The sequence below is a fragment of the Onychostoma macrolepis genome, chromosome 23 (genome assembly GCF_012432095.1).
Source record: "Onychostoma macrolepis isolate SWU-2019 chromosome 23, ASM1243209v1, whole genome shotgun sequence".
Lineage (NCBI taxonomy): Eukaryota > Metazoa > Chordata > Actinopteri > Cypriniformes > Cyprinidae > Onychostoma > Onychostoma macrolepis.
In genome coordinates this window covers 4722969-4750664 of record NC_081177.1, presented here as the reverse complement: position 1 = coordinate 4750664, position 27696 = coordinate 4722969, and the positions used below count along the sequence as shown (strand labels likewise).

The 27696-nt window shown below is 40.3% G+C and overlaps 2 protein-coding genes across 2 annotated transcripts; both read left to right on the top strand.

Annotated features, from left to right (window-relative positions):
- The first annotated feature begins 624 nt into the window (after nt 1-624).
- On the top strand, nt 625-25645 carry LOC131532621 (NACHT, LRR and PYD domains-containing protein 3-like). The gene is given in 19 exon segments (XM_058764434.1): nt 625-726; nt 1483-1590; nt 1852-1959; nt 2207-2267; nt 2915-3104; nt 4583-6317; nt 7179-7352; nt 7767-7940; nt 8539-8712; nt 13285-13458; nt 13964-14125; nt 18016-18168; nt 18310-18483; nt 18630-18803; nt 21062-21235; nt 21884-22057; nt 23963-24139; nt 24409-25409; nt 25505-25645. Coding segments are annotated over 18 exon segments (4164 nt in total). The 5' UTR covers nt 625-667; the 3' UTR covers nt 24428-25409; nt 25505-25645.
- LOC131532622 (dolichyl-diphosphooligosaccharide--protein glycosyltransferase subunit DAD1) lies at nt 25416-26897 on the top strand. Its single transcript, XM_058764435.1, has 3 exons — nt 25416-25683; nt 26031-26186; nt 26507-26897. The coding sequence occupies exons 1-2, from the start codon at nt 25473-25475 to the stop codon at nt 26159-26161; spliced, it is 342 nt and encodes a 113-aa protein (XP_058620418.1). The 5' UTR covers nt 25416-25472; the 3' UTR covers nt 26162-26186; nt 26507-26897.
- Nucleotides 26898-27696: the final 799 nt, after the last annotated feature.

Sequence of the window (27696 nt, the reverse complement as noted above, 5' to 3'; positions counted from 1 at the left end):
ATACAAAATAACACAAAGTGCAAATAAAGTGGCATTTTGGGGGTAACAGAAACAACAGTTACCATAAAGTAAATACAGACTGTAGCTCAACATGTAAATAAATATATATATATATTTTTTAAATGATCTTAAACAAAAAGGAAAATTATTCATAGCTCAAATAATAATTGTATCTTCTTGACTTTATGACTAACTGAACTGCTTTATTAAATCTGTAAAAAAAACAAAAAAAAAACAGGCGTCCACATTACCCTTCTCACTGAATTGCTTGTGATTATCTTTGAGCTTTTTAAATTGTTTTTAATCTGACCATTCTAAAAGTTCGGAATGCTTTGGCTTTTTTGATGTACAAAAACCCCCAAAGACTTTTAGGCATGTTTTACTTTCTAAACATACCCAAATAAATTCTAAATTTTCTTCCCACTGGAATAAATGTATTTTGTTTAAGAATGAATTGATTTGTTTTGAAACCTGCATCTGATGTTGGTTAGATCAAATGTTGTGACCAGATCAGATTTCTTTCTTTTTCTTTCCTAACTGGCTTAACTGGCCGTACAGGTTTTATAGCCTATGCCTGAACTGATGAAACCGAACCGACTATTCCTTTTGTGTTTTAGTGTGATTCAGAGACAGTCTCCTGAACTCAGCTGTGTGTCCATGAGGAATAATGCATGAAATGGAAAATCCACTTTGCTTTAGTTCAGAAGACTCTTGTGCTGATGTCAGGTATATAGTCTTTACCCATTCAAACATGTATTACATGCATATTTACTGAATGAAACCCATTACTTTTTTACTATCTTTGCTGTGCTGATTTAAAAAATGGTTTCTGTTGTTCTCTGGAATGCGACACTTTCTCACAAGATATTAATCATTTCATAGAATGTTTGCTTTCGACAACCATTTGTAAGGTGAAAAGTTTTCTATTCTCTCTTAAACTGCCGAAAGACATGTCTTCCCTGTCATCCCTGCCTTCTACTGAGCCAGAATATGACAATTTGTGCAATTCTCAGTCCATTGTCCCGTGTATGAATGATTCTCAAGACATTATTTTATGCCCAAACTTTCATTTTAATCTTCCACTTAAAGTTTCCACTCCCTTACAGATTGTAGGTCAAATAATACATTATTTTTGAATACTTTCAGGTGCACAGTAAATACATATACATACATATAATTTGACAAAATTTATCTTATGTTAAGTCTGTTCATGATGGAAAGAACTCTGGGTCATCAAATTAAGTAATAGTAGGCCTTTTTTGCAAATCAGCAGAATATTTATGTTTTCAAAGTGCAGGGCTATACTCTGTTGTAAGGAATAGAGAAATTTAGCAGATACTGTAATCCGAAGCAACATAGGATGAGGAATATAATGATTCATCCTACCTTTTTAGTATGATAATGCCCCTACTACAAATTTATCATACAAAATTACACCCAAGAAACCTCTTCAGTGCCATTTGGATCACATTTGTTTTTTAGTATGATTGAGGAAGAATCTCCTGGACCCAGCTGTGTGTCCATGAAGACTGATGCATCAATGGATTGTCCATTTAAATTCAGTTCAGGAGACCCTTCTGCTGATGGGAGGTGAGGACAGTCTCAAATTTAGGATATCTAATTCTCACTAAATGATATAATTCTAGTCATGCAATCATTAAAATTTTTACATGATGGTGGCTGTGCTGTTAAAGTGATTTATAGCCTAAATCTGATTTTGTACTTGTTTTATATGTTTAAGGGTATGTTGAATTATTTGAGTCATTTTTGTTCCTTATTAACAAATGTTTTTTTTACCATTTTAAAATAATAAGAGTGCCAAATACATCTCAGGTTGTTACTGTGTTTTAGGCTGACTGAGAACGATCCTTCTGAACCCAGCTGTGTGTCCATGAAGACGGATGCATCAATGGATTGTCCATTTAAATTCAGTTCAAGAGACCCTTCTGCTGACGTGAGGTGGTTATAGAGATAAATCAGTTAATAATTATGTGTTCTTTGAACTGGACAAGCAGTGAGAACAGTGATTTGGAGGTATGGTGTACAGACACCTGTACACTAATTATGTGTTATACTTTGTATTTTTATTTATTTGTATTTTTACAATAAAATCATTTACTGTACATGTGCAGTATGTTAAAAGTTGTATGTGTTGAATGTCTGAATAGATCTTTACCATAAATCTTAATGTTCTGGCTAACCACAGTAACAAACAGGATGGGTCAGTGTCTTCCATTGGAAAGAAGCAACTGGGAAACATTTTTAAGGTAAGGGTATTTTTACATGTGTAAATTAAACTAAATGGAAAGTCTGGAAAGATAAGTGATTTTATAATCACAAACATTCAAATACCTATCAGAAGGAGGAAATATATATACATATATATATATATATATATACTTTAAGTCATCCACAAAGATGATAAAAAAAGATGATCTAATTAATTAAATTATTTGCCTATATATTCATATTTTCTAAGAAAAAAATATAAATTGTGGTAGGTGAGTAAAACATTAAATAGAAACATGGCTTTAGAAATCGTTGTACTGTTTTATTTTCATTTCATTTAGCATAAGTCCGTCATTGCCTACAGTCCACTTTACAATTACATTTGTCTCATGAATTGCGATGCTGTTTTGGGCTGTTACCACTACACTGTGTAACTTTTTAAGACACAGTCTGACACTGATAAGCTGCATCACAAATCATCCTTGCTGTAAGTGTTGACCGAGAAAACCATATAGATTTGTGAAATAAATTCTTCATTTTTTTTTTCGCTCAGACTACAAATACAAACAGCAAGTAACTTAATGTGATTAATTCTGGTGCTGAATCTGTTTGTAACACTGGTACATTAATTCAGCCTTCCTGTTAGTGGATGGAGATTAATTGTTTGAATATTCTCTGTTTTCAGAAGCTTGAGGACACAGTCATTTCTCTATTGAAGAAAGAGCTGATGAGGTTCAAGGAGCTACTGAGCTCAGATTACCCAGTGTCCTCTGAGATAGAGGAAGAAAATCAGGTCAGAGAGTGGTTTCTGAAGATCACACTTCACGCCCTGAGAAAGATGAACCAGACAGACCTCGCTAAAATACTACAGACCAGTAAGAGCTCATGTGATTATTCAACCCATTCTCACACCCAACTCGTCACATATTGAAGCTTGGTCAGGACCACTTGGCGTCGCTTTTTGACGCTCAAGGTACCCATTAGCGTAATTTTTTTTTTGCAGGGTCCTCCGTTGCTTTAAATAGGAAACCCTTAGCGTCAATATGCCGACGCCAAAATGGGAATTTTATCGTCATAATTAAATTATATATTGGGTAATAACATTGCCATTATTGCATATATGTTGGGGTGTGATTTTTCAATGTAAACAGCCACAGCAGTTTTATTTATATTACATTATTTACACATTTATGAGCACATAACCCAACCCCTGTCCCTAAACCTACCATTTGCCAATAAAACACAAGATATAACAGGCAGATACAACTACCGTCATAATTTATTCAAAAAATATTAATATTCCAAGTCTTCCGAGGCAAAACATTTGATTTGTGAGAGGAATAGACGCGATCGCCATCTCCGTCCGCCGTTAAGCTCATCCTGTGTGCTGCAGTCTGTGCGCAAATTCAAAAAAATGCCGCCAGAAGAAGCCTTACGTAAGACTTGGTTGTGAAATGCTATTGGCTTTTGTGTGTCTCGTGACCAATTGCGTTATGCTATTCTGACAGGCTATTGGCTCTTGTGTGTCTCGTGACCAATTGCATCATGCTGCGGGACGGGAGTATGCTTTTGAATGAGATGCGAGCGCGTTAGCAGAGCGGGATCATTTTCAGCGATTAAAACCTTATGTTTTGCTCTCTTCTTCTCATAAAGACTTCGTATGGCTTCAGAAGACTTGGAATACAACACGACTTGTTTGTAATGCTTTTATACTGCTTGTTTATGGTCAGTTTTTGCAATAAATACCTGTGACTGCACTTATATTTTCCTGTCACGTGTTTTATATTGTTCAGAAGTGGGTAGGTTTAGGGTAGGGGTGGGGTTAGGTGCTCCAATAAAAGTATAAATTTATATAAAATTATTTAAATTTTTTACAAATGCATGCAAACCATTAAACTAAGACAGACAACTGAAAACAACGGAGGAGAACGTGTTGTCATTTTCCATATGCGTCTTGACCTGATGGATAAAGCAAGCAATTGAAAGCAATGGAGTTCCTATTTTGTCATATACTGACGCCTAGGGGCACTTTTGGCGTCTTCATAGTGACGCGAAAGGCGTTTGACCATGCTTCAGTTTTTGACGCCTTGGGAGTGAGAATGGGTTGGATTATTATATCTCCTTCATTTCAGAGAAAAGGCAGTGTCTGTATTAAGTTTTTCTAAAGTTGTTCACACTCTATTTTACTTGTAATATTATGTATTTCCGTGTGAAGAGGATATGCAAAAAGCAAAAAAATGTAGGTCAGGACTTTATACATTGAGAATTTATTGGAATAAGACTTTGCATCTGATCATTTAGGAACAATATAAGAATAAACAGAAACTGTTATTTCTCTTCATCTGTTTATCAGAGCTGGCCCCTTTGTATCTGAAAAAGCACAAATCCAGACTAAAGGACACCTTTCAAAGAATAAATGAAGGAATATCAAAGCAAGGAAACTCGCTTCTGAATGAGATCTACACAGAGCTCTACATCACAGAGGGAGGGAGTGGAGAGGTCAACAATGAACACGAAGTGAGACAGATTGAGAGAACATCCAGAAGACCAGAGATGCCAATCAAATGCAATGACATCTTCAAAACCTTACTAGCACAAGACAAACCCATCAGAACTGTGCTGACTAAAGGAGTGGCTGGAATTGGAAAAACTGTCTCTGTGCAGAAGTTCATCTTGGACTGGGCTGAAGGGAAAGAGAATCAGGATATTCACTTCATGTTTCCACTTCCGTTCAGAGAGCTGAATTTGATGAAGGAGAAAAAGATGAGTCTGATGGGGATTCTGTATCAGTGTTTTACAGATACAGAAGAGCTGAGATCAAAAGACATTCATGACTATAAAGTCCTATTCATCTTTGATGGTCTCGATGAGTGTCGACTTCCTCTAAATTTCCAGAACAATCAGAGGTTGTGTGATGTAACAGAATCAGCTTCAGTGGACGTGCTGCTTACCAACCTCATCATGGGGAATTTGCTTCCTTCTGCTCTCCTCTGGATCACCTCTCGACCAGCAGCAGCCAGTCAGATTCCTCCTGAGTGTGTCGACCAGATCACAGAGGTACAAGGCTTCAGTGACCCTCAGAAGGACGAGTATTTCAGGAAGAAGATACACAATGACAGTCTGGCCAATAAAATCATCACACACATCAAATCATCAAGGAGCCTCCACATCATGTGTCACATCCCAGTGTTCTGCTGGATTACAGCTACTGTTCTAGAGGCAATGTTACGTGAATCAGAAAGCGGAAAGATCCCCAACACTCTCACTCAAATGTTCACACGCTTCCTGATCTTTCAGACCAAACTGAAGACCCAGAAGTATGAAGGAAAATGCGATGTGGATCTTCAGCAGACCAAAAAAAATCTTCTGTTACTGGGCAAACTGGCTTTTGAACAGCTGGAAAACGGGAACCTGATCTTCTATGAGGAGGACCTGAGAGAGTGTGGCATTGATGTCAGAGAAGCGTCGGTGTACTCAGGAGTTTGCACACAGATCTTCAGAGAGGAGTTTGGGCTGCATTTGGGGAAAGTCTTTAGCTTTATGCATCTTAGCATTCAGGAGTTTCTTGCTGCTGTTTATGTATTTGTGTCCTTTGTCAACAAAAACACCTTCACTTCCAAGTCAAAAATGCAGGAATTTCTAAAGAGTGAAGTGGACAGGGCCTTACAGAGTGCAAATGGTCACCTGGACCTTTTCCTCCGTTTCCTTTTGGGTCTATCACTGGAGTCTAATCAAACAGTCTTTCAAAGCCTATTCAAACAACGAAGAAACAGCTTTCATAGTGGACAGGGCGTTGTTAAGTACATTAAGAGGAAGATTAGGGAAAATCCCTCTTCAGAAAAATCAATCAATCTGTTCTACTGTCTAAATGAATTGAATGATCATTCTCTTGAGCAGGAAGTACAAATATTCCTAAAGAGAGGTAGAAGTGGTATTTCCAACCTCTCTCCTGCTCAGTGGTCAGCTCTGGTGTTTATGTTACTAAACTCAGAAAAGGAACTGAATGAGTTTAAACTGAGTGAATATCATACATCTGAAGAATGTTTACTGAGGCTGCTGCCAGTGGTAACAGCATCCAGGATAGCTGAGTAAGTCATTTATGTAAATTCTAATGACTCTTTTCGTTAGTGAAATAATAGATGTCTATTGGTTTGCAGTAAGAAAATATCATGACAGCAGCCGTAATACTGTAAAGTCTTATTAAAATCCACACAATCAAGATGAAAGTTCATCCATCACATCTTAATTAACCAACAGCAGCTTTTTCCTAAATACTTTTGACTGAATAACTTTTGTAGTTTTAAAAATAATTAATACAACTTTAATTCATTCAGTGAAGACAATGCAGTGTTTTATTTTACATTTGATGAATTAATTCAGTTTCACTAGTACTTCTTACTTGAATGCTACTTGTAGTTAGATAGATTCATTCCAGTTGTATATTATTTTTCCTGTTGTTTGTAATATGCTGGTTTGTTTTTGTTTACTTGCCTTCATTAAGTGTTTGAGAACTTTATACTTATATCAATTAACCTAGTATTAGCTTTTGCTGTGATATTTGGAATTGAGGATTGTGCAGTTTCTACTGGTAAAAACAGAAAAGAATTTACATTGTGATATTTCATTAACTGAAAATTGAATTACTCATATTGTGATTTATGATTTTGGTCATATCACCACCACTAGCTTGCAGCCTAATATAGATTAAGATCAAGCATTTCTTGAACTGGGGTCTGGATAAAATGAGTATCAATGGAAAATATGTGAATTGTGAACAAAAAAACAAAACAAAAACATAATTGACTCTATATAACTATAAATGTTTGATAGGCTTACAAGTTCCTGCTAAAATCAGGGTTATAGTTTATCTGTGTGCATACCCATTAATTTCCTGTCGATAAAACACTTTACATTTTTACTTTAATTTGCGGATATCATTTCTTTCCTAGTCTGAGTAAATGTCATCTCAAAGATTAAAGTTATTCAGCTCTGGCCAAAGTTCTCAGCTCATACTCCTCAAGTCTGAGAGAACTGAACCTGAGTAACAATAACTTGCAGGATTGTGGAGTGAGGGCGCTCAGTGCTGGACTGGGAAGTTCAACCTGTCATCTGGAGACATTAAAGTAAGATATATATATAAATGTGTGTGTGTGTGTGTGTGTGTGTGTGTATGAGACACTTCATTTCTCAGAATGCATGGCCTATGTTAAATTCCTTTAAATTGCAATTTGTTATTGCTTAGATTCCTCTGAATTAAAAGAGAGATAATTCTTCTATTCTAAATTATGCATTTTTGCATATGATTTCTTGGCAAATGTACATCATTCTTAGTTGTGCATGGTAGACTGTTAACTATGGAAAGTTTCAGATACCAAAATTTAGTTTTAAAATTTACAAGACACTGTGCATGCCACAAAACAGAGTGTTATTCTAGGTGTAAACTAAAATCTCTGCTCTGGGTTCAATTTGCATTGTGTGCATATTTTTCCATCTTTGCATTCCTTCTCTAAATAATTGCTTTGTTAATTTCACTGCAGGCTATCTAATTGCTGTATTCAAGATGAAGGTTGTGCTGCTCTGGCTAAAGCTCTGAGATCAAACCCCTCACACCTGATAGAACTTAATCTGAACATAAATACACTAGGAGATTCTGGAGCAAAGTTGCTTTCTGCTCTACTTGAGGATCCACGGTGTAAATTGGAAAAACTACAGTGAGTGATATTTCTGAGGTGTAAAGGCATTTGTAGAAGTGGATTGATATTTCTCTGTTCTATCACAATTATGTATGAAATTATCTATTTTTACTATGTGTATGGAAAATCAGTACCATGTGTTTCTAGTTATGCTGCATAAAGAGAAATTGTAGAATGTAAATAAAAAATTGTTTTGTCAAGTGAACATAAAGAGATGAATTTGAACGCAGTGATCTTTTACAATCAAGATTAATGTAAGGATTTGACATGACACCTTCATAATCATGACACATGTCATGAATATGAAGGAGGTTTTATGCATGTTTATTACAACTGTCATTAAGTGTCATTTGCTCAGTTAATTCAAAGATGACATTGTTTGAGACATCTTTGTTATGGATTAGGGTTAGGGGTAGGTTAGGGTTAGGTCAAACAATGTCATCTTTGCATTAAAAATGACATAACTGAGCGAATGACACTTAATAACAGTTGTCATAAACATGCATAACACCTCCTTCATATTCATGACATGTGTCATGATTATGAAGGTGTCATGTCAGTCTTATGCACACCCCTTCAAGTAAAGTGTTACCGGATTTGTTTCTCCTCTCTGCAGGCTGGCCCACTGCAGTATTGGAGAGGAAGGTTGTGCTCTTCTGGTTTTAGCTCTGAAATCAAACCCCTTACACCTGGGAGAGCTCAATCTAAGCTTTAACAAACCAGGAGATTCAGGAGTGACACTGCTGTCTGCTGTACTGATGGATACACAGTGTAAACTGGAAAGACTACAGTGAGTGTTAATAGACTCTCATATTATAGTTAATGTTAAATAAAACATTCTCCATAATCTAATGTGGTGGCTCAATAAATTGCATGTAGGTGTGACTGAGTGCATGCATGTGAGTCCTGTGATGGACTGGCCTTGCAAGGTTATTCCCCGTGTAACCCCCCTCGGGTACACACCGCCATACCTCGTTCTTGTTCCGAGTGTCTTGTCTCCGGCGTGGGAGGTAGGCGCTCTAACAAGGAGGCTAAAGGCCATGGCCTCGCCTCTTTTTGGATTATTGTAGATGGATTATTGTAATGGTCTACTCACCGGCCTTCTAAAGAAGGCCATTAGACAGCTGCAGCTCATCCAGAACGCTGCTGCCAGGATTCTGACTAGAACCAGAAATTCTGAGCATATCACACCAGTCCTCAGGTCCTTACACTGGCTTTCAGTTACATTTAGGATTGATTTTAAAGTACTTATACTCGTTTATAAATCACTCAATGGCCTAGGACCTAAATACATTGCAGATACGCTCACTGAATATAAACCTAACAGACCACTCAGATCATTAGGATCAAATCAGTTAGAAATACCAAGGGTTCACACAAAACAAGGGGAGTCCGCTTTTAGATGTTATGCCACCCGCAGTTGGAACCAGCTTCCAGAAGAGATCAGATGCGCTAAAACATTAGCCACATTTAAATCCAAATTGTGTCCAAACTGATTGCACTGTATTTTATGTATAATCATTTTCTAGTCTTAACGGTTTTAAATTCATTTTAAATACATTTTTATATCATTTTAAAAGTTTAAACAGAAGGCTAAAGTAAGCTTCCTCCAGCTTAAATGATAATTAAATTCCAACATACACATGTGATTAGTGTAAGATAGTTGAATGACAGGAGGAGGCTCTTGTAATCTGGAAACTTTTACTGAATTCAATGCAACGCAGAACAGAACATGCATCTTCAGCCAGCACTTAGAACAGTCTGAAAAAGCCCACTTCCCCCCCAGAAAAAAAACTAGTAACTGTCATGAATCCGGGTCCACGATGCTCCGTCTCACCACCAGAGGTCACTGTCTCCCGGATTCAATTCCCCATACTCCACTCACCTCATTACTGTTTAATTTGCCCCAGCTGTGTTCCTGATTGCTGTCCCTTTTTAAGCTCCCTGTGTTTTCTGTTCTGCTCTCGTTCGTCTCACTTGTGTGCCAGGTATGCCTGTGCCTTATGTCTGCCCTGTGCCTTATGTCTGCCCTGTGCCTTGTCTATGTCTTGTTTTCAGTGGTTGTGTTCATTCTGGTTTTTTCCCCTTCGGGGTGGTTTCATTTGTGTTTTGTTTTATTTTATAAGTTATAAATAAAGGAAATTCCCATTTGCCAGCATTTGAGTCTTCGTTCCTCCCAACCCGTGACAGTACGAACGAGACACTTGAGGACTCAGCGGCAATGGGAATTTTCTTGTTCCCAGCTCCTGGTCGACAGAGGAACCAAGCCCCAGCCAGTGGGCGCATCCCTGCCCACAAAACAATCGCCTTCGGGCGGTACGCCGAGGACCTCTTCGAGGTAGGCCAGGAGCTGGGGATTAGAGGAGTACCCTCATCCAGCTGTTTTAGCGGGCCTGGATGAGCCTGTCAACCGGGAGGAGCTGGGGAGCTAGATACGTGGTCCTATTGGGAGATGGTCGACCACGCCATCTACTTGAAGGAGGTGGAGCTGCGGAGGGTGCCCCTCCCAGTCTGGGCTGTTGCTCCAGAACCTCCTCGGATCGTGCCAGCCACTTCCAGAATCTCGGGTCTTTCTTTGGGCGCCCGGGCTGAGACGCAGCGTGGAGGATCCTCCGCTGATGTCGGTGAGGGAGCGGTGGTTCCGCTCACGATCGTCCCGGCGGCGGTGTCCGCCACGATCGCCCCGAAGCGGCGGTGTCCGCTCACAAAGCTCCCGGCGGCGGTGGCCGCTCACGATCGTCCCGGCGGCGGTGGCGCTCACGATCCTCACAGGATCCCCAAAGGCGGCGGTGTCCGCACACAGGGTTCCCGAGGCGGCGGTAGCCATTCACGATCGTCCCAAGCGGCGGTGCCCTCTCACGATCGTCGAGCGGCGGTGCCCGCTCACAAGGTTCAAGCGGCGGTGGCAGCTCACGATCCTCACAGGATCCCAGGCGGCGGTGCCCGCTCACGATCGTCCCGAAGCGGCGGTGTCCGCCACGATCCTCACAGGATCCCGGCGGCGGTGTCCGCACACGATCGTCCAAGCGGCGGTGTCCGCACATGATCGTCGGCGGCGGTGTCCGCACGATCGTCGGCGGTGTCCGCCACGATCCTCACAGGATCCTCAAGCGGCGGTGTCCGCACACGATCGTCGGCGGCGGTGTCCGCACACAAGGTTCCCAAGCGGCGGTGTCCGCACACGATCGTCCCGGCGGCGGTGTCCGCACACAAGGTTCAGGCGGCGGTGTCCGCACACAGGGTTCCCGAGGCGGCGGTGCCCGCCACGATCTCACAGGATCCCGAAGCGGCGGTGTCCGCCACGATCGTCAAGCGGCGGTGTCCGCACACGATCGCCCCAAGCGGCGGTGTCCGCACACGATCGCCCCAGCGGCGGTGTCCGCACACAGGGTTCCCGAGGCGGCGGTGTCCGCACACAGGGTTCAGGCGGCGGTGTCCGCACAGGGTTCCGAGGCGGCGGTGTCCGCACAGGGTTCGAGGCGGCGGTGTCCGCACACGATCGCCCCGGCAGCGGTGTCCGCACACAAGGTTCCCGAGGCGGCGGTGTCCGCACACAGGGTTCTCGAGGCGGCGGTGCCCGCCACGATCTCACAGGATCCCGAAGCGGCGGTGTCCGCTCACGATCGCCCCGGCGGCGGTGTCCGCACACGATCGTCCAAGCGGCGGTGTCCGCCACGATCGCCTCGGCGGCGGTGTCCGCACAGGGTTCCCGAGGCGGCGGTGTCCGCACACAGGGTTCTCGAGGCGGCGGTGTCCGCACACAGGGTTCCCGAGCGGCGGTGTCCGCACACAGGGTTCCCGAGGCGGCGGTGTCCGCACACAGGGTTCCCGAGGCGGCGGTGTCCGCACACAACGTTCCTCTCAAGGCGGCGGTGTCCGCACGATCGTCGGCAGCGGTGTCCGCACACGATCGCCCCGGCGGCGGTGTCCGCCACGATCTCACAGGATCTCAAGCGGCGGTGTCCGCACACGATCGTCGGCGGCGGTGTCCGTACACAAGGTTCCCGAGGCGGCGGTGTCCGCACACAAGGTTCCCGAGGCGGCGGTGTCCGCACACAGGGTTCCGAGGCGGTGTCCGCACACAAGGTTCCCGAGGCGGCGGTGTCCGCACAGGGTTCCCGAGGCGGCGGTGTCCGCACACAAGGTTCAGGCGGCGGTGTCCGCACAGGGTTCCCGAGGCAGCGGTGTCCGCACACAGGGTTCCCGAGGCGGTGTCCGCACACAAGGTTCCCGAGGCGGCGGTGGCTGCTCACGATCCTCACAGGATCCCGAAGCGGCGGTGTCCGCACACAAGGTTCAGGCGGCGGTGTCCGCCGCGGTCTTCCTGAGGAGGCGGTGGCCGCTCACGATCCTCACAGGATCCCAGCGGCGGTGTCCGCACAGGGTTCCCGAGGCGGTGTCCGCACAAGGTTCCCGAGGCGGTGTCCGCACAGGGTTCGAGGCGGTGTCCGCACACAGGGTTCAGGCGGCGGTGTCCGCACACAGGGTTCGAGGCGGCGGTGTCCGCACACAACGTTCCTCTCAAGGCGGCGGTGTCCGCTCACAAAGCTCCCGATTCTCCCGAAGCGGCGGTGTTCACTCACGTTCCTCTCGAGGCGGCGGCGCCCGCTCACAAGGCTCCCGAAGCAGCGGAGCCAGCCATTGCCTGTTTCAGGGTGGCAGCTCCGCACACACTGCTGTGGTGGCCGCTGGTTCTGCCCTGGGTCCCCATCCCGCCGGCGCTGCCTCAGTCCCCAGGTCCCCCACCAGCACATGGACCTGGCCCCCATCCTCCCTTCCCTGCTCCGTTCCCGCCTGGCCATCCCCCTGGTTGGGTGCTTGGAAATGTCTGGGAGCCATTCCTTAGAGGGGGGGTCCTGTCATGAATCCGGGTCCACGATGCTCCGTCTCACCACCAGAGGTCACTGTCTCCCGGATTCAATTCCCCATACTCCACTCACCTCATTACTGTTTAATTTGCCCCAGCTGTGTTCCTGATTGCTGTCCCTTTTTAAGCTCCCTGTGTTTTCTGTTCTGCTCTCGTTCGTCTCACTTGTGTGCCAGGTATGCCTGTGCCTTATGTCTGCCCTGTGCCTTGTCTATGTCTTGTTTTCAGTGGTTGTGTTCATTCTGGTTTTTTCCCCTTCGGGGTGGTTTCATTTGTGTTTTGTTTTATTTTATAAGTTATAAATAAAGGAAATTCCCATTTGCCAGCATTTGAGTCTTCGTTCCTCCCAACCCGTGACAGTAACGCCCCTCACAGTCTCTCGCCCTCTTAAAGGGACCTCACTATTCCAATATATTTAGCCAATAATACACTACAATTATATTAAATGCTATACCAAAATATATAAGAATTATTTTTGCTTTATTCGTGCTACAGGCTTTCCACCTGTGATATTAGAGAGAAAGGTTGCGCTGCTCTGGCTTCAGCTCTAAAATCAAACCCCTCACACCTGAGAGAACTCAATCTGAACTATAATAAACTAGGAGACTCGGGAGTGAAGCTGCTTTCTGCTGGACTGGTGGATCAACATTGTAAACTGGAGAAACTATGGTAAGTGTAATATTTTACCATTCAGACTGAATGATTGTAGAAGTCAGAGTTCTATAATCATAAAAAATTATTAGAAGTCAAGGTTATCATCACATTCATAACTCTGACTTCTATAATCGTTTTTATTCGATCCATCAGCTGTTCTATGCCCTTTTGCCTCAGCTGTCATCTGACTGAGAGTTCCACAGAGTTCAGGCAGTCATGAAGCATAGAAAATATTTCCAGGTGATTAATTTAAGCTAAGACCAGAATTTAAAAAAACAAAAACAATAACTTAAATCATCACAATTTATGTAGTATGTACATTCTTTTATCACAGCACACAGCAGTGACTGTTGTTGCACTCAGTGAACTGAAGTACCTCTAAATAAGCATCTTTGTCAAGCGATTTTGTGATTTCTCATCTATAAAAGTAATTTGGTCCTTAAATGTTTAATTTTTTGAGCCCGGTGCTTATAATACACACATAATACAACCATACAGCAATAACTTATGCTATCTGTAGGTTGTCCTGGTGCAGTATTGGAGAAAAAGGTTGTGCTGATCTGGTTTTAGCTCTAAAATCAAATCCTTCACACCTGAGAGAGATTGATCTGAGCAACAATGCAACAGGAAATTTTGGAGTAAACCTGCTCTCTGACCTACAGAAAGATTCACAACGGAAACAGTGAGTGATATTTACATTTACATTTACATTTAGTCATTTTGCAGACGCTTTTATCCAAAGCGACTTACAATTGGGGAGTACATAAAGCGATTCATCTTGAAGAGGCAATCCGACAAACGAAGTGCTTGTAACACCAAGTCTCAGGCAATGTTTAAATAAGTACAAGCTAGCAAGGGAAGGAATAAATAAAGAGAGAGTTTTTTTTTTTGTAGGGTGTAGGGTGTGTAGGGTGACGTCAAGTAGTGTCGAAAGAGATGAGTTTTCAGCTGTTGCTTGAAGATTGATAGGGATCCAGCACTCCGAATATGGGTGGGAAGATCATTCCACCAGCCAGGAATGGTGAACGAGAATGTTCTGGAGAGTGATTTTGAGCCTCTTTGTGATGGTACCACGAGGCGTCACTCACTAGCAGATCTCAGACTTCTGGAGGGGATGTAGATTCTTAATAGTGAGTGCAGATAGGCGGGTGCTGAGCCTGTGGTTGTTCTATAAGCAAGCATCAGTGTCTTGAACTTGATGCGAGCTGCGATTGGTAGCCAATGCAATGAGATAAAGAGAGGTGTAACATGGGCTCTTTTGGGTTCGTTGAAGACCAGTCGTGCCGCCGCATTCTGAATCATTTGTAGAGGTTTGACTGTGTTTGATGGAAGTCCAGCCAGAAGAGCATTGCAGTAGTCCAGCCTAGAAATGACAAGGGCCTGGACAAGAAGTTGTGCAGCATGTTCCATCAGAAAGGGCCTGATCTTTCTGATGTTGTGTAGTGCAAACCTGCAAGATCGAGCAGTCTTTGCAATGTGGTCTTTGAAGGTCAGCTGGTCATCAAAGATTACACCAAGATTTCTGACCGAAGTTGATGGGGTAATTGTTGATGAACCTAACTGGATCGTGATGTCATGCTGTAGAGTTGGAGCGGCGGGAAAGACAAGAAGCTCAGTCTTTGCCAGGTTGAGCTGAAGGTGATGTTCTTTCATCCATGCCGAGATGTCCGCCAGGCAATCTGAGATCCTTGCAGCTACCATTGGATCATCTGGTTGAAAGGAGAGATAGAGTTGTGTGTCATCAGCATAGCAGTGGTAGGAGAATCCATGTGCCTGTATGATGGGACCCAGTGATGTAGTGTATGTGGAGAAGAGGAGGGGTCCAAGAACCGATCCCTGAGGAACCCCAGTGACCAGTGTATGTGCTTTGGATACCTCCCCTCCCCAGGCCACCCTGAAAGACCTACCAGTGAGATAGGATTCAAACCAGCGAAGTGGAATTCCAGCGATGCCCAGAGATGAGAGGGTGGAGAGGAGTATCTGATGATTGACAGTGTCAAATGCGGCAGATAGATCCAGCAGAATGAGGACTGATGATTTGGAATGGGCTTTTGCAATTCGCAGGGCTTCAGTGACCGAGAGAAGCGCAGTCTCAGTTGAATGGCCACTCCTGAAACCTGACTGTTTAGCGTCCAGTTTGTTGTTTTGTGAAAGAAACAATGAGACCTGGTTGAAGACAACACGTTCAAGTGTTTTCGCTATAAATGGAAGGAGAGAGACAGGTCTATAGTTTTCTATAAGAGAAGTGTTTAATGTAGGTTTTTTGAGCAGTGGGGTTACCCGAGCCTGCTTGAACGCAGTGGGGAAGATGCCTGTGTGGAGGGATGTGTTGATGATGTGTGTGAGTGCCGGTAAGAGTGTGGGAGAGATTGCTTGCAGAAGGTGCGAGGGGATTGGGTCAAGAGGACATGTTGTAGGATGGTTGGAGAGGAGAAGTTTGGATACTTCAGACTCCGTCAGGGGACAGAAGGAGAAGATGGGAGTTTTAGCAGTGGATGTGGTTGGTTGGTGGTCCTGTGTGCGTGGAGGTGAGAACTGACCACTGATCGATCTACTTTTGTCTGTAAAAAAAAGTTGCAAAGTCATCAGCTGTAATAGAAGTGATGGGAGGTGGTGGAGGGGGACAGAGGAGAGAATTAAATGTTCTGAAGAGATTACGCATGTCTGGAGCACTGTTGATCTTGTTGTGGAAATGTGAGGATTTGGCAGTGTGGACATCAGCAGAGAAAGATGAGAGCAGAGACTGATACCTACTCAGGTCCGACGGGTTGTTTGATTTGATATATGTTGTGCTGAATATGATTTAACCATTGTTAGTCTTCATGAAAAAACATTTAGAATTATATTAGCAAAATTTAGCTCCAACCCCAATTAAACTCACCTCAACCAGCAAATCATGGTCTTCAGGATTACTAGAAATCTTCAGGAAGTTGCCCCTCCAAGAACAGGATTGGACACCACTTGCACCGGGGAATGCACACAAAAAAAAATAATAATAAAAATTTTTTTTTTATGTGGGTGTTATAAAAAAAGGCAACAAAAGTGTCCCTCATTTTGACCCTTCGGGTCATCTTGACCAGCATAGGAATGAATGGAATGTTCAGAATGTACAGGGTTTTTTATTATATTTGATTTTATATATATATATATATATATAAAATCTGGCACAATCCAGTAAAGATTTATACCAAAATGAAGGGCTGAGACTACAGAATTACCCCAGTGCAGAAAACACTCACAGACACACACACACACACACACACGAACACACACACACACACGAACACACACGCACAAACACACACAGGGCACACACACTCCCATAAACACATTATAGCATATTTGATGTTTCTGCTGGGATATGACTGTCATTTTGCAATATTTTTTGACTTAAAACAATTCAGATTGATTGATGTGGTGGAGACCAATCAGTTTATATCATTTTTAGATTTTTAAATATATATTATATATTTATTACATATTTATGAAATTTAATGAATATTCATATGTTTAGGTTATAATTCAGTTTAAATTTTAATTTGTTTCACAAAATATAGATTTTTTTTATGGCTCAATATATATTTGAATGTTATCAACCAATTTGAAGCTTTAATATGCCCAAAATGTAAATGTTTCACATGTAGGGCTCAGTTAAGAATCTCCATAGGATTCTATAGGCCCCTATAGTGGCAATAACCATAAAAGGCAATTTTATGACATTTTTTTTCCACCAGATGGCGTCAGAAAGACTCAGTGACCCCACTCAGAGTCCATCTGTAGGTTTTTGATGATTTTGGACTGGAATTGTGTCTTTTTTTTTTTTTTTTTTTGATGTAATTCTGTAACAAAATTCTCCATTCTGACACCGATGGAGTTTTGGTTCCTTGCCGCTTGCTTAGTTGGGGACACTTCGTGTCCAGCGATATTGTCGACTATATTGTGCAGATACTATTTAAAACTGAACTGAGCTGGACTATGACATACTGAATTCAATAATGTAATGCCTTTAACTGAAAATCAAGTGTTTAATCTTGTCATTTTACATTATTGACACACTATTTTCATATTTTGATATTGGAAAGTTGCTTTGAAACAATCTGTATTGTTAAAAGTGCTATATAAATAAAGATGACTTGACTTGACTTGACAAATTTGCTTATTTGCTCATAGATTCTCAGAAATATCCAGAATTTAATGTTAATAAAATAAAAATCACCAAAAAAAATTATAAAAAACCTACATGAATAATAAGAAAACATATATAAAAATGGATCAAAATGAGCTTTCTGGACTAAAATAAAAATGAGTGTCATTTTAAGCCTTCGGCTCATTTTGACCCACTTGGGAGGGACGGACTTGGGTTAATCACCTAGTGGCAAATAAAACAGTCTAGCAAAAAAAGTAGCACTACCAAGAACTTTTTACATTACTAATTAAATGTAAAGCAGGCACGCACAACCACAAGCCCATTTACTATCCGGACTCTTGAGTATACTCTAGAAGTAGTTGCTTAAGCACCAACTTAAAATGTTCAAAATTAAATGTCCTTAACTGCAGACTTTATTCCTCCAGAATTGGAGATTGTCCTGCTCTGGCTTCAGCTCTGAAATCAAACCTCTCAAGCCTGACAGAGCTGAATCTGAATAATAATGCACCAGGGAATACGGAAGTAGAGCTGCTTTCTGCTCTGTTGATGGATCCACGCTGTAAACTGGAGAAACTACAGTGAGTGATATTATTTAGCATAGTATAAATAATTCAAAAGTAAAGTTAGGTCATTTAATTAACATGTTCAGGCTTTGACTTTTGTTAAACATTGTAAGCTATCATAACTGTTATATAACATTTTTGTCCTTCTCTCTGCAGGATGTCTCGCTGCTTTATTAGAAATGAAGATTTTGCTGCTCTGATTTCTGCCCTGAAATCAAACCCCTCACACCTGAGAGAACTCAATATGAATGAAAATGATCTTGGAGATTCCGAAGTGAGGCTGCTTTCTGATCTACTGAAGGATCCACACTGTAAACTGGAGAAACTACAGTGAGTGATGATATTTTATTATCGTAATTATTAATTTAAATGTAAAATTACATTAATGAATCGACATGATCTAGTCTATACTTTTGTTAAACATCATTGTAAGGTTTCATAACTGTTATGTAATGTTTTTGTCCTTCTCTCTGCAGGCTGTCTTGCTGCCATATTAGATATGAAGGTTTTGCTGCTCTAATTTCAGCTCTGAAATCAAACCCCTCACACCTGAGAGATCTCGAACTTAATGAAAATAATCCAGGAGCTTCTGAAGTGAGGTTGCTCTCTGGTCTACTGAGGGATCCACTCTGTGAACTGGCGAAACTACAGTAAGTGATACTTTATTTGACCAATAAGGAACAAGAGGCCATTCATTATTGTGAATATAGTCACGACACACTGCCAGGTATTTATACATTTTCACCCTGCACTGTAAGTGTTTACACAGTGTTTTCAAGGAAGACAAATAAGACAAGACATTAAAATGTAGTAAAACTGGGGTTGTACAAATGTGACCTGTTCTGGCAAAATGAGTCGGAATGCGCAAATTTTCAAAAATGTGTTATTTTTATTTTCACATTCTCCATTACAATACCTTCAAAATGATATATGAGTTGTTATATGACTTGTTATATGACTTGAATCGGATAGAAAATGACTGAGCTACAGCCGTTTGAAGGCAATAGAGGTAGCAGATCTGTTTTTGAGAAAAATCGAGTTAAAGATTCCAAAGCAAAATCACCAAGCAACGTTGCATATTTTCCTCCAATTATTTTCTTAATAATAATTACTATATTATTAATCACAATATAGCTATTTTTATTTTATCTTTGTTATTCAAAATAAGAACAAAGTTGCAAATAAACAAAGTAGTTTAATCAAGAGCAGTGAGTGATTCCATCTTTTCTTTTAATGTATGATTAGCATTGAGACATCTATATTAAGACCTACTGTAATGCATGGATCAAATATAATGTTACACATCAGATTTCCCCCCAACCATTAACTAAACGCTCATGTAAGACATAACAGATTATGATTGTGTGAATCTCGCCAATACATATTTCACAATAATGTTCTTTATAAGGGAGATTGCGTGCTTGCGGAAAGGCGCGTCTTATGCACGCGCTTTGCAAATGTCAGTCAGCGCGATCGTTTTGTTTTCATCAGCATGGGTTTAAAAATAATATTTCACTGGTTTGGACTCATGTCATAGAGAATTCGATATGAATATTCACAAGCTGGAATGCTGCGCTTTGCAACAACAGACTTACAACTTGTGGTGAGAAGCAGCAGCAGTCGTCCAGAAGTGCGCAGAGAAAAAGGTACTCCTCTCAGAAAACGTAAAATAAAGATCATTTTAGATGTTTAATTACTATTTGGAGCATTGGGATCACTAGAAGAGTGCTTAATGAACTCATTTTTGTGAAAACCTCAAATTCGACCAAAACTGACATTTTTCATTTCTTTTGCCTGTAGCTCAAAATTAGTCCGTGCGACTTCCGACTCATTTCGCCAGAATGGGTCACAAATGGTAATCAATCCACCAAAAAAAAAAAAAAAACATGGCTACTATACTTTTACTACAATTATACCATGGTTTTTCGTAAGGGGTTACTCATCTCAGTTGATCATGTTCTTACAAAGTTCCGTTTTAACAAAGACTAGAATACCCGAGACATGTCACTCGTATAGTTTTGAATGGGGGAAAATGCAATGCTCAATATGGCCGCTCAATCGCAGGAAGCCCCGCCTTCTGAATGAAAGAGCCAATCACTAATCAATAAAGTCAGCGTGTCACTGCAGCTAGCGTTAGAAGTCCCGGTTGCTATGGAAACAGTCAGCGTTTGAGACGTGCACTCAGGACTGCGCATGCGCACTGGCTGATCTAGCCTGAGAAATAAGCTTTTTATAACGCTATTTGAGCAAAAGAAACAACATTAATGATACAGTTGTTGTCAGATTTCTTTGGTGATTTCAAATATTAAATTTAATCGTAAGCTTAATGAGCAGTTTTGGAGAATTTGATGTTTCCCCATTCAAAGAGACAGGAGCTGCACTTGCATGCCCAAGAGGCGTTTCAAAGATGGCCGCCGAGTGACATGACTTGTCTTAAAGCGACTTTAGTTATAATCAGTGAAGCTCTCTGCACTGAGTCTATTTTTCATATTGTGTACAATTTGTTTGCTATAATGAGAGGATTCATGAGGGTAACTCAGCAATGAACAAAAACTCTGGCGTTTCAAGCATTTAGTGGATTCCAACTCAAATGCCTCTGATTGGTCATTGCATTCAGGAAATCAACAGATATGTCTGTGATTGGATACACTGCACAACACTGCACACACATTTTAAATAAAAACATTTGAGGCTCTCCAGAGTGCAAACACAAATATGCACTGGATCGTTTGCCAAATATGATTCGCTGATATCAGATGGGGCCCCCTGATTCCTTGGGAAAATGTGTTTGAGAAACCTATAATTATTTGTACAACCCCACATGGTGACACTTGTTAACGCACTTCAGCTTTAATTTATGTGTGTTTTGAGCTGTACACATGAAAAGTTTTTTTCTTTGTCTCTGCAGGTTGTCTAACGGCTATATTAGAAAGGAAGATTGTGCTTTTCTGGTTTTTGCTCTGAAATCAAACCCCTCACACCTGAGAGAACTCAATCTGAGCTATAATTATCCAGGAGATTCCGTAGTAAAGCAGCTCTGTGGTGTACTGGAGGATCCACAGTGTAAACTTAAGAAACTACAGTGAGTGACATTTTTTATAACATATTTATATTTACACGGTTACAGATACATTTGAATAAACAGCAAATATGTTTATTTGCAAATATGTTTCCAGTGCTTCCAAATATCCAGCTAATCCTAAACTAACTTTTCATCACTAAATGGTAAAAAAAAAACTACCCTTTTTGTCTTCTTCTGATTCTTCTTTTTCTGATTCATGGTGTCTTCACTAGTGATTATTCTCAATAATTACATTTATGTAATACCAAACATTTTATGATGCACCTTTGCACATCTTTAGGGGTCTTTTTTATTATTTTAATTTAAAATAATATACAACTTTTACCCTCATTCTTCCTCATTTTTCCTGAACTGTGCATTTGCATTTTAGAAACTTAGGTTATGGTTTTTCTCTGTCCGTGCAATAAATGCACGCCCTTAAATGAGTTGAATTTTCTAGAATTTTCTAGAACTGCTTAGGTAATGTCAATGGTATGACACATTTCAAAGGAGATCAAGTTTACAATTTAAAATCAGTCAGAGCTATACAAATGTATAAATTCTTTAGGGTGGTCAGATGCCTGATGTAGTAATGATCTTTATGTAGTAATGGCCCTTATGTGGCTTCCCTTCTCTGTCTGTTTAAGAAATTGTTCTTCCTCCCTGCAGACTGGAATACTGCTGTATTCGAAGTGAAGGTTGTGCTGCTCTGGCTACAGCTCTGAGATCAAAGCCCTCACAACTGAGAGAACTTAATCTGAACAGAAATACACTAGGAGATTCTGGAGCAAAGTTTATTTCTGCTCTACTTAAGCATCCACAGTGTAAACTGGAGAAACTACAGTGAGTGATATTGGTTATATATATATATATATATATATATATACTGTATATACACAGGTGCAGCTCAATAAATTAGAATGTTGTGAAAATGTTTTTCTTGTAAGTTATTTCAAAAAGTGAAACTTACATATATTTTAGATTCATTGCATGTAAAGTAAAACATTTCAAACGTTTGTTTTGTTTGTTTGTTTGTTTGTTTTAATTGTGATGATTAGAGCTTATAGCTCATGAAAGTCAAAAATCAGTATCTCAAAATATTAGAATATTTACATTTGAGTTTCAATTAATGACCATCCCTACAATATAAATTCCGGGTATCTCTTGTTCTTTGAAACCACAATAATGGAGATGACTGCTGACTTGGCAATGATCCAGAAGACGAACATTGACACCCTCCATAAAGAGGGTAAGTCGCAGAGGGTCATTACTGAAAGGTGTGGCTGTTTACAGAGTGCTGTATCAAAGCATATTAAATGCAAAGTTGACTGGAAGGAAGAATTTGGGTAGGAAAAGGTGCACAAGCAACAGGGATGACTGCAAGCTTGAGAATACTGTCAAGCAAAGCTGATTCAAACACTTGGGAGAGCTTCACAAGGAGTGAACTGAAGCTGGAGTCAGTGCATCAAGAGTCACCACGCTCAGACGTCTTCAGGAAAAGGGCTACCAAGCCACTTCTGAACAAGAGACAACGTCAGAAGCATCTTACCTGGGCTGTGGAGAAAAAGAACTGGACTGTTGCTCAGTGCTCCAAAGTCCTCTTTTCAGATGAAAGTAAATTTTGCATTTCATTTGGAAATCAAGGTCCCAGAGTCTGGAGGAAGAGTGGAGAGGCACAGAAGCCATGTTGCTTGAAGTCCAGTGTGAAGTTTCCACAGTCAGTGATGATTTGGGCTGCCATGTCATCTGCTGGTGTTGGTCCACTGTGTTTTCTGAAGTCCACAGTCAACGCAGCCATCTACCAGGAAATCTTAGAGCACTTCATGCTTCTTTCTGCTGACAAGCTTTATGGAGATGCTGATTTCATTTTCCAGCAGGATTTGGCACCTGCCCACACTGCTAAAAGCACCAAAAATTGGTTAAATGACCATGGTGTTGGTGACTGGCCAGCAAACTCATGGGATATTGTCAAGAGGAAAATGGGAAACAAGAGACCAACAAATGCAGATGAACTGAAGGCCACTGTCAAAGAAACCTGGGCTTCCATACCACCTCAGCAGTGCCACAAACTGATCACCTCCATGCCACGCCGAAGTGAGGCAGTAATTAAAGCAAAAGGAGCCCCTACCAAGTATTGAGCACATATACAGTAAATTAACATACTTTCCAGAAGGCCAACAATTCACTAAAAATGTTTTTTTTATTTTTTTTTATTGGTCTTTTATTCTGTTCTAATTTGTTGAGATAATGAATTGGTGGGTTTTTGTTAAATGGGAGCCTAAATCGTCTCAATTAAAAGAACCAAAGACTTAATACACAAATTTCACAATTTGAGTTGAATTACTGAAATAAATGAACTTTTCCACGACATTCTAATTTATTGAGATGCACCTGTATATATATTATTAATAATAATAATTATTATTATTATAAAAATTACATTTATCATATTTAATTTTCTACTTCATGTGGTAGCATCACACGTTGCACACACACACACACACACACACACACACACACACACGCAACAACAACAACAACAACAACCAGGCCCAAATGCATTTCAATACCAGAAAGAAACAAGTCGGAAACAAACTCTGTTTAATGCATTTGTATCATGTTCTTGCAGATGTAAACTACGCAACTCAGGCTGTTGATGTTGAACTATAAACTTTCCACAAATAAAATAAATAAAACACCTAAAACAGACCCATATCTCTTTACATTGTTTCTTTGAATGTTTTGCAGGTTATCTAATTGCTATATTAGAGATGAAGGTTATGCTGCTCTGGCTTCAGCACTGAAATCAAATCCCCAGTCATGCCTGAGAGAACTCGATCTTAATAATAATGAAATAGGAGGTTTAGGACTGAAACTATTCTCTGATCTACTGGAGGATCCACAATATAAACTAGAGGAACTACAGTGAGTTATTGATTTCCTTGGGATTTATACAGTATATGTGAAAATGAACATTAAATTGTGTGTGTGTGTGTGTGTGTGTGTGTGTGTGTGTGTGTGTGTGTGTGTGTGTGTGTGTGTGTGTGTGTGTGTGTGTGTGTGTGTGTGGTTGTCTGTGTGTGCGCACGTGTGTGTGTATGTGCCTTATATATCACATACACATATATCCCTTTTAATAATAGTTATGATACAGGCACTTTTAACATTTGACCTTTTTCTTCAATGTTTTGCAGTATCTGTCCTGTACTGTAAATCTCACAACAAGAGTTACAACCAACAAAACAAACAACTGTCTTCTGCCAAGGAGAACAAACAGCTGCTTGCTGCCACCTGCTGGACAAACACTGTCTTGTTAGGGTTATGAACTCACATGTAGTAATAACTGAAATATTTCTGTAAATACATTTATAAACAAGCAGTGATGTTAAAAGTATGGATTCAGCGTAATGCTCTTTCTCTTTGGCTGAGAAATGTTCTGCTGATGTTGTACTAGCCTACTTGCAGCATATGTTTCACTATCACAATACAGACAGGAGCCTAAGCCAAACACATTTTTTATGCATTCCACAAAATGTTTGACAAAGTGCTGTTGTGCATTTTTTTTTCTTTACTGTGTACTTCTTTAAGTGTCCAGAATGCTAGAGATAAGATGGTTCAGACTCATTAACATTTAAACTAATTGATAGGTGTCATCAAATCCTGCAGGAGTTAACTTTTCAGTGTGTTACATGTATATAAAATTGTGTGTAAAGAAACTGATATTTGATAAAGCTTTGGCCGTAAACACGTCTTTTGAATGAAATGCCGAATTAGTACTATTGTTTTTTCTTTATTTCCTACTTAAAACTTTACTTGGCCAGGAAAAAAACAACAGTATTCAGTTTTATATATTATGCTATTCTGACACATGATCACACGTGATGTTACCTCTCATTGCTTGGACATTGTCATTTCTAATTATTGGATGAGGCATTTAAAAATGGTCATATAGCAACCTTTGCATTTTAAAAGTTAACGAATATAGCCTACTTCTTACCGTACAGATTGTTCCAATAGGATAAAACCTTATTTAAATTATATTTCATAATTTAAATTAATTAATTTTCATTTTAATTTGTATTTTATCATTTAAATAGGCCTGCCGCCTACGTTTCAATGGGTGAATTGGCTTTTGAGCCAAAGAGCGCCCCCTGGAGGAAGAACCCTCTGTGACTCACTGGAACCCGCTATTTACGTAAACGTTATTTACGCACACGTCAGCTTTCGGTGTTGTTTGGTTTTTAAATCGATATTGAAAATGTCTAATTCAGTGATTTCTGTAATTTCCAGGTTTTTGGAGGAATATGCGTCCAGCACACCGAACAAACTGAAAGTGATAGACGCGTATCTCCTCTATATTGTGATGACTGGAGCGCTGCAGTTTCTCTATTGTTTATTAGTCGGCACTTTTCCGTTCAACAGTTTTCTGTCTGGTTTCATATCGTGCGTTGGATCGTTTATTCTTGCAGGTAATTGATTTATTTTTCTCGTTATTTGTTTATGTGCACAATAAATAGCCTATCTATCTGGTATTGGTTTAACGGGATGGTTTGTTTATGTTTGTGTTGTTACAGAAATTATTCCTTTAATAAGCATGCGTTTTACTTATTTATTCTTATATTTTTATTGCATTTTATTGATTGTCAATGACATGACTCCAATTCCACTTTAGGTAGGCTAATTGGTTCATTCTTGTGCGTTATACAGCGTTGACATTAGGGGATAGTTTTTTTATTCTTATTCTTATTATTTAAAAAATATTTATATAGAAATAAGTCGTTTATTTCATTTAATAATGTCTTCATGTCTTCTTCAGTGTGTCTGAGAATCCAGATTAATCCTCAGAATAAAGGCGAGTTCTTGTCCATCTCACCAGAAAGAGCCTTTGCTGACTTTCTGTTCGCCCACACTGTGCTTCATTTGGTTGTTATTAATTTCATCGGTTAAAGTGTCCACATGTGCTGATAAAAAGGTAAAATAAAGTGACTTCAGTCTACACCCTTAGGAAAACCCAACCCTTATTATATAAATGAAGAGTGCACTATCTGTGTAATTTGTAATTTATTAAGTATTTAAGGGTCATGTTATGTCTTATATATCAATATTTTGATATGGCAATAAAACCATTAAAATATTGGCATGAAGATTAATGTTTAGCCTACCAGATAACGTTGAACTGTAGTTTTGCACTGTACCAAACATTTAAAATGATTACATTTGGTTTTGTCTTAAAATATTCTAAATATTTTCTTTCACACATGCTCATTAATGAATTTCTGTTTCTTTATGCAGATTGACTGTCAAGAAACGACCAAATCTGGAAAGCACACGGAGCTACCGGAAGCAGAATAAACATCATGTGTATGATAGTTATTTTCTCCCAACACTGACAGCACCTGCACACCTTATCAAGATTCCCAGCGCTGTGACAAATCCTCAAACTTCCTTACACTACTCGACAAATAAATGACATTTCTTGAGACGGGATTGATTTTGGGCCCATTTATCTTGCCTCCCAATAATCTGTGATGATTGAAGAGAATTCAGTCTTGGCTAATATGCTTAACTGGAGTGTATATTTTATTATCTTTCTTTTAATTTCAAACATGTTTGTACATGTTTCATTATCAGTATTTAATAGAGATATATTTTGCTTTATTCGGAAATAAAACATAATACACCATGTTGATTTTTGTTGTCTGTGACCAGAACATATGGAACAATATACTCCTAACTGTTCTTTTGAATACACAAATAATCTAATTGTGTGTGTGTGTGTGTGTGTGTGTGTGTGTGAGAGAGAGAGAGAGAACTGGTATATATGGTTCATGAGGACACAAATCTGTATAATAACATGGGTAGTACAACGTGAAGGTGGTTTATGAGGACACTGCCTATGCCCCCGTAAACCAAAAGGCTTTTTTTTTTTTTTTTTTGAAAATCTAAAAATGCACAAAGTTTCCTGTAAGGGGTAGGGTTGGTGTGCAATAGCACATACAGTTTGTACAGTATAAAAGCCATTACGCCTATGGAGAGTCCCCATAAACCACATATACCAGACTGTGTGTGTGTGTGTACTTGTTTATGCTACATTGTGGGGACCAAATGTCCCCACAAGGATAGTAAAACCTGAAACACTGGACATTGTGGGAGAACATTAAAAATAGTAAATTATGTTTATCTGAAAGTGTAACATTGCGAACAGGGTTTCTGTAAGGGGTAGGCTTAGGGGATAGAAACTTGGGGATATCATTTGGTCAGTATAAAACCAATAGAAGACCATGGAATGTCCTCAGAATTCACACAAACAAACGTGTGTGTGTGTTTGTCTTGAATGTAATGTAAGTCGCTTTGGATAAAAGCATCTGTAAACTGCATAAATGTATATGGAAAAAAAAGTGAAGAGTAAAATAAATAAATGCTGAATGCATTAAAACAGTAACACTAATATGCAAATTAGAATTCAGTCCAACTTTTTTGAT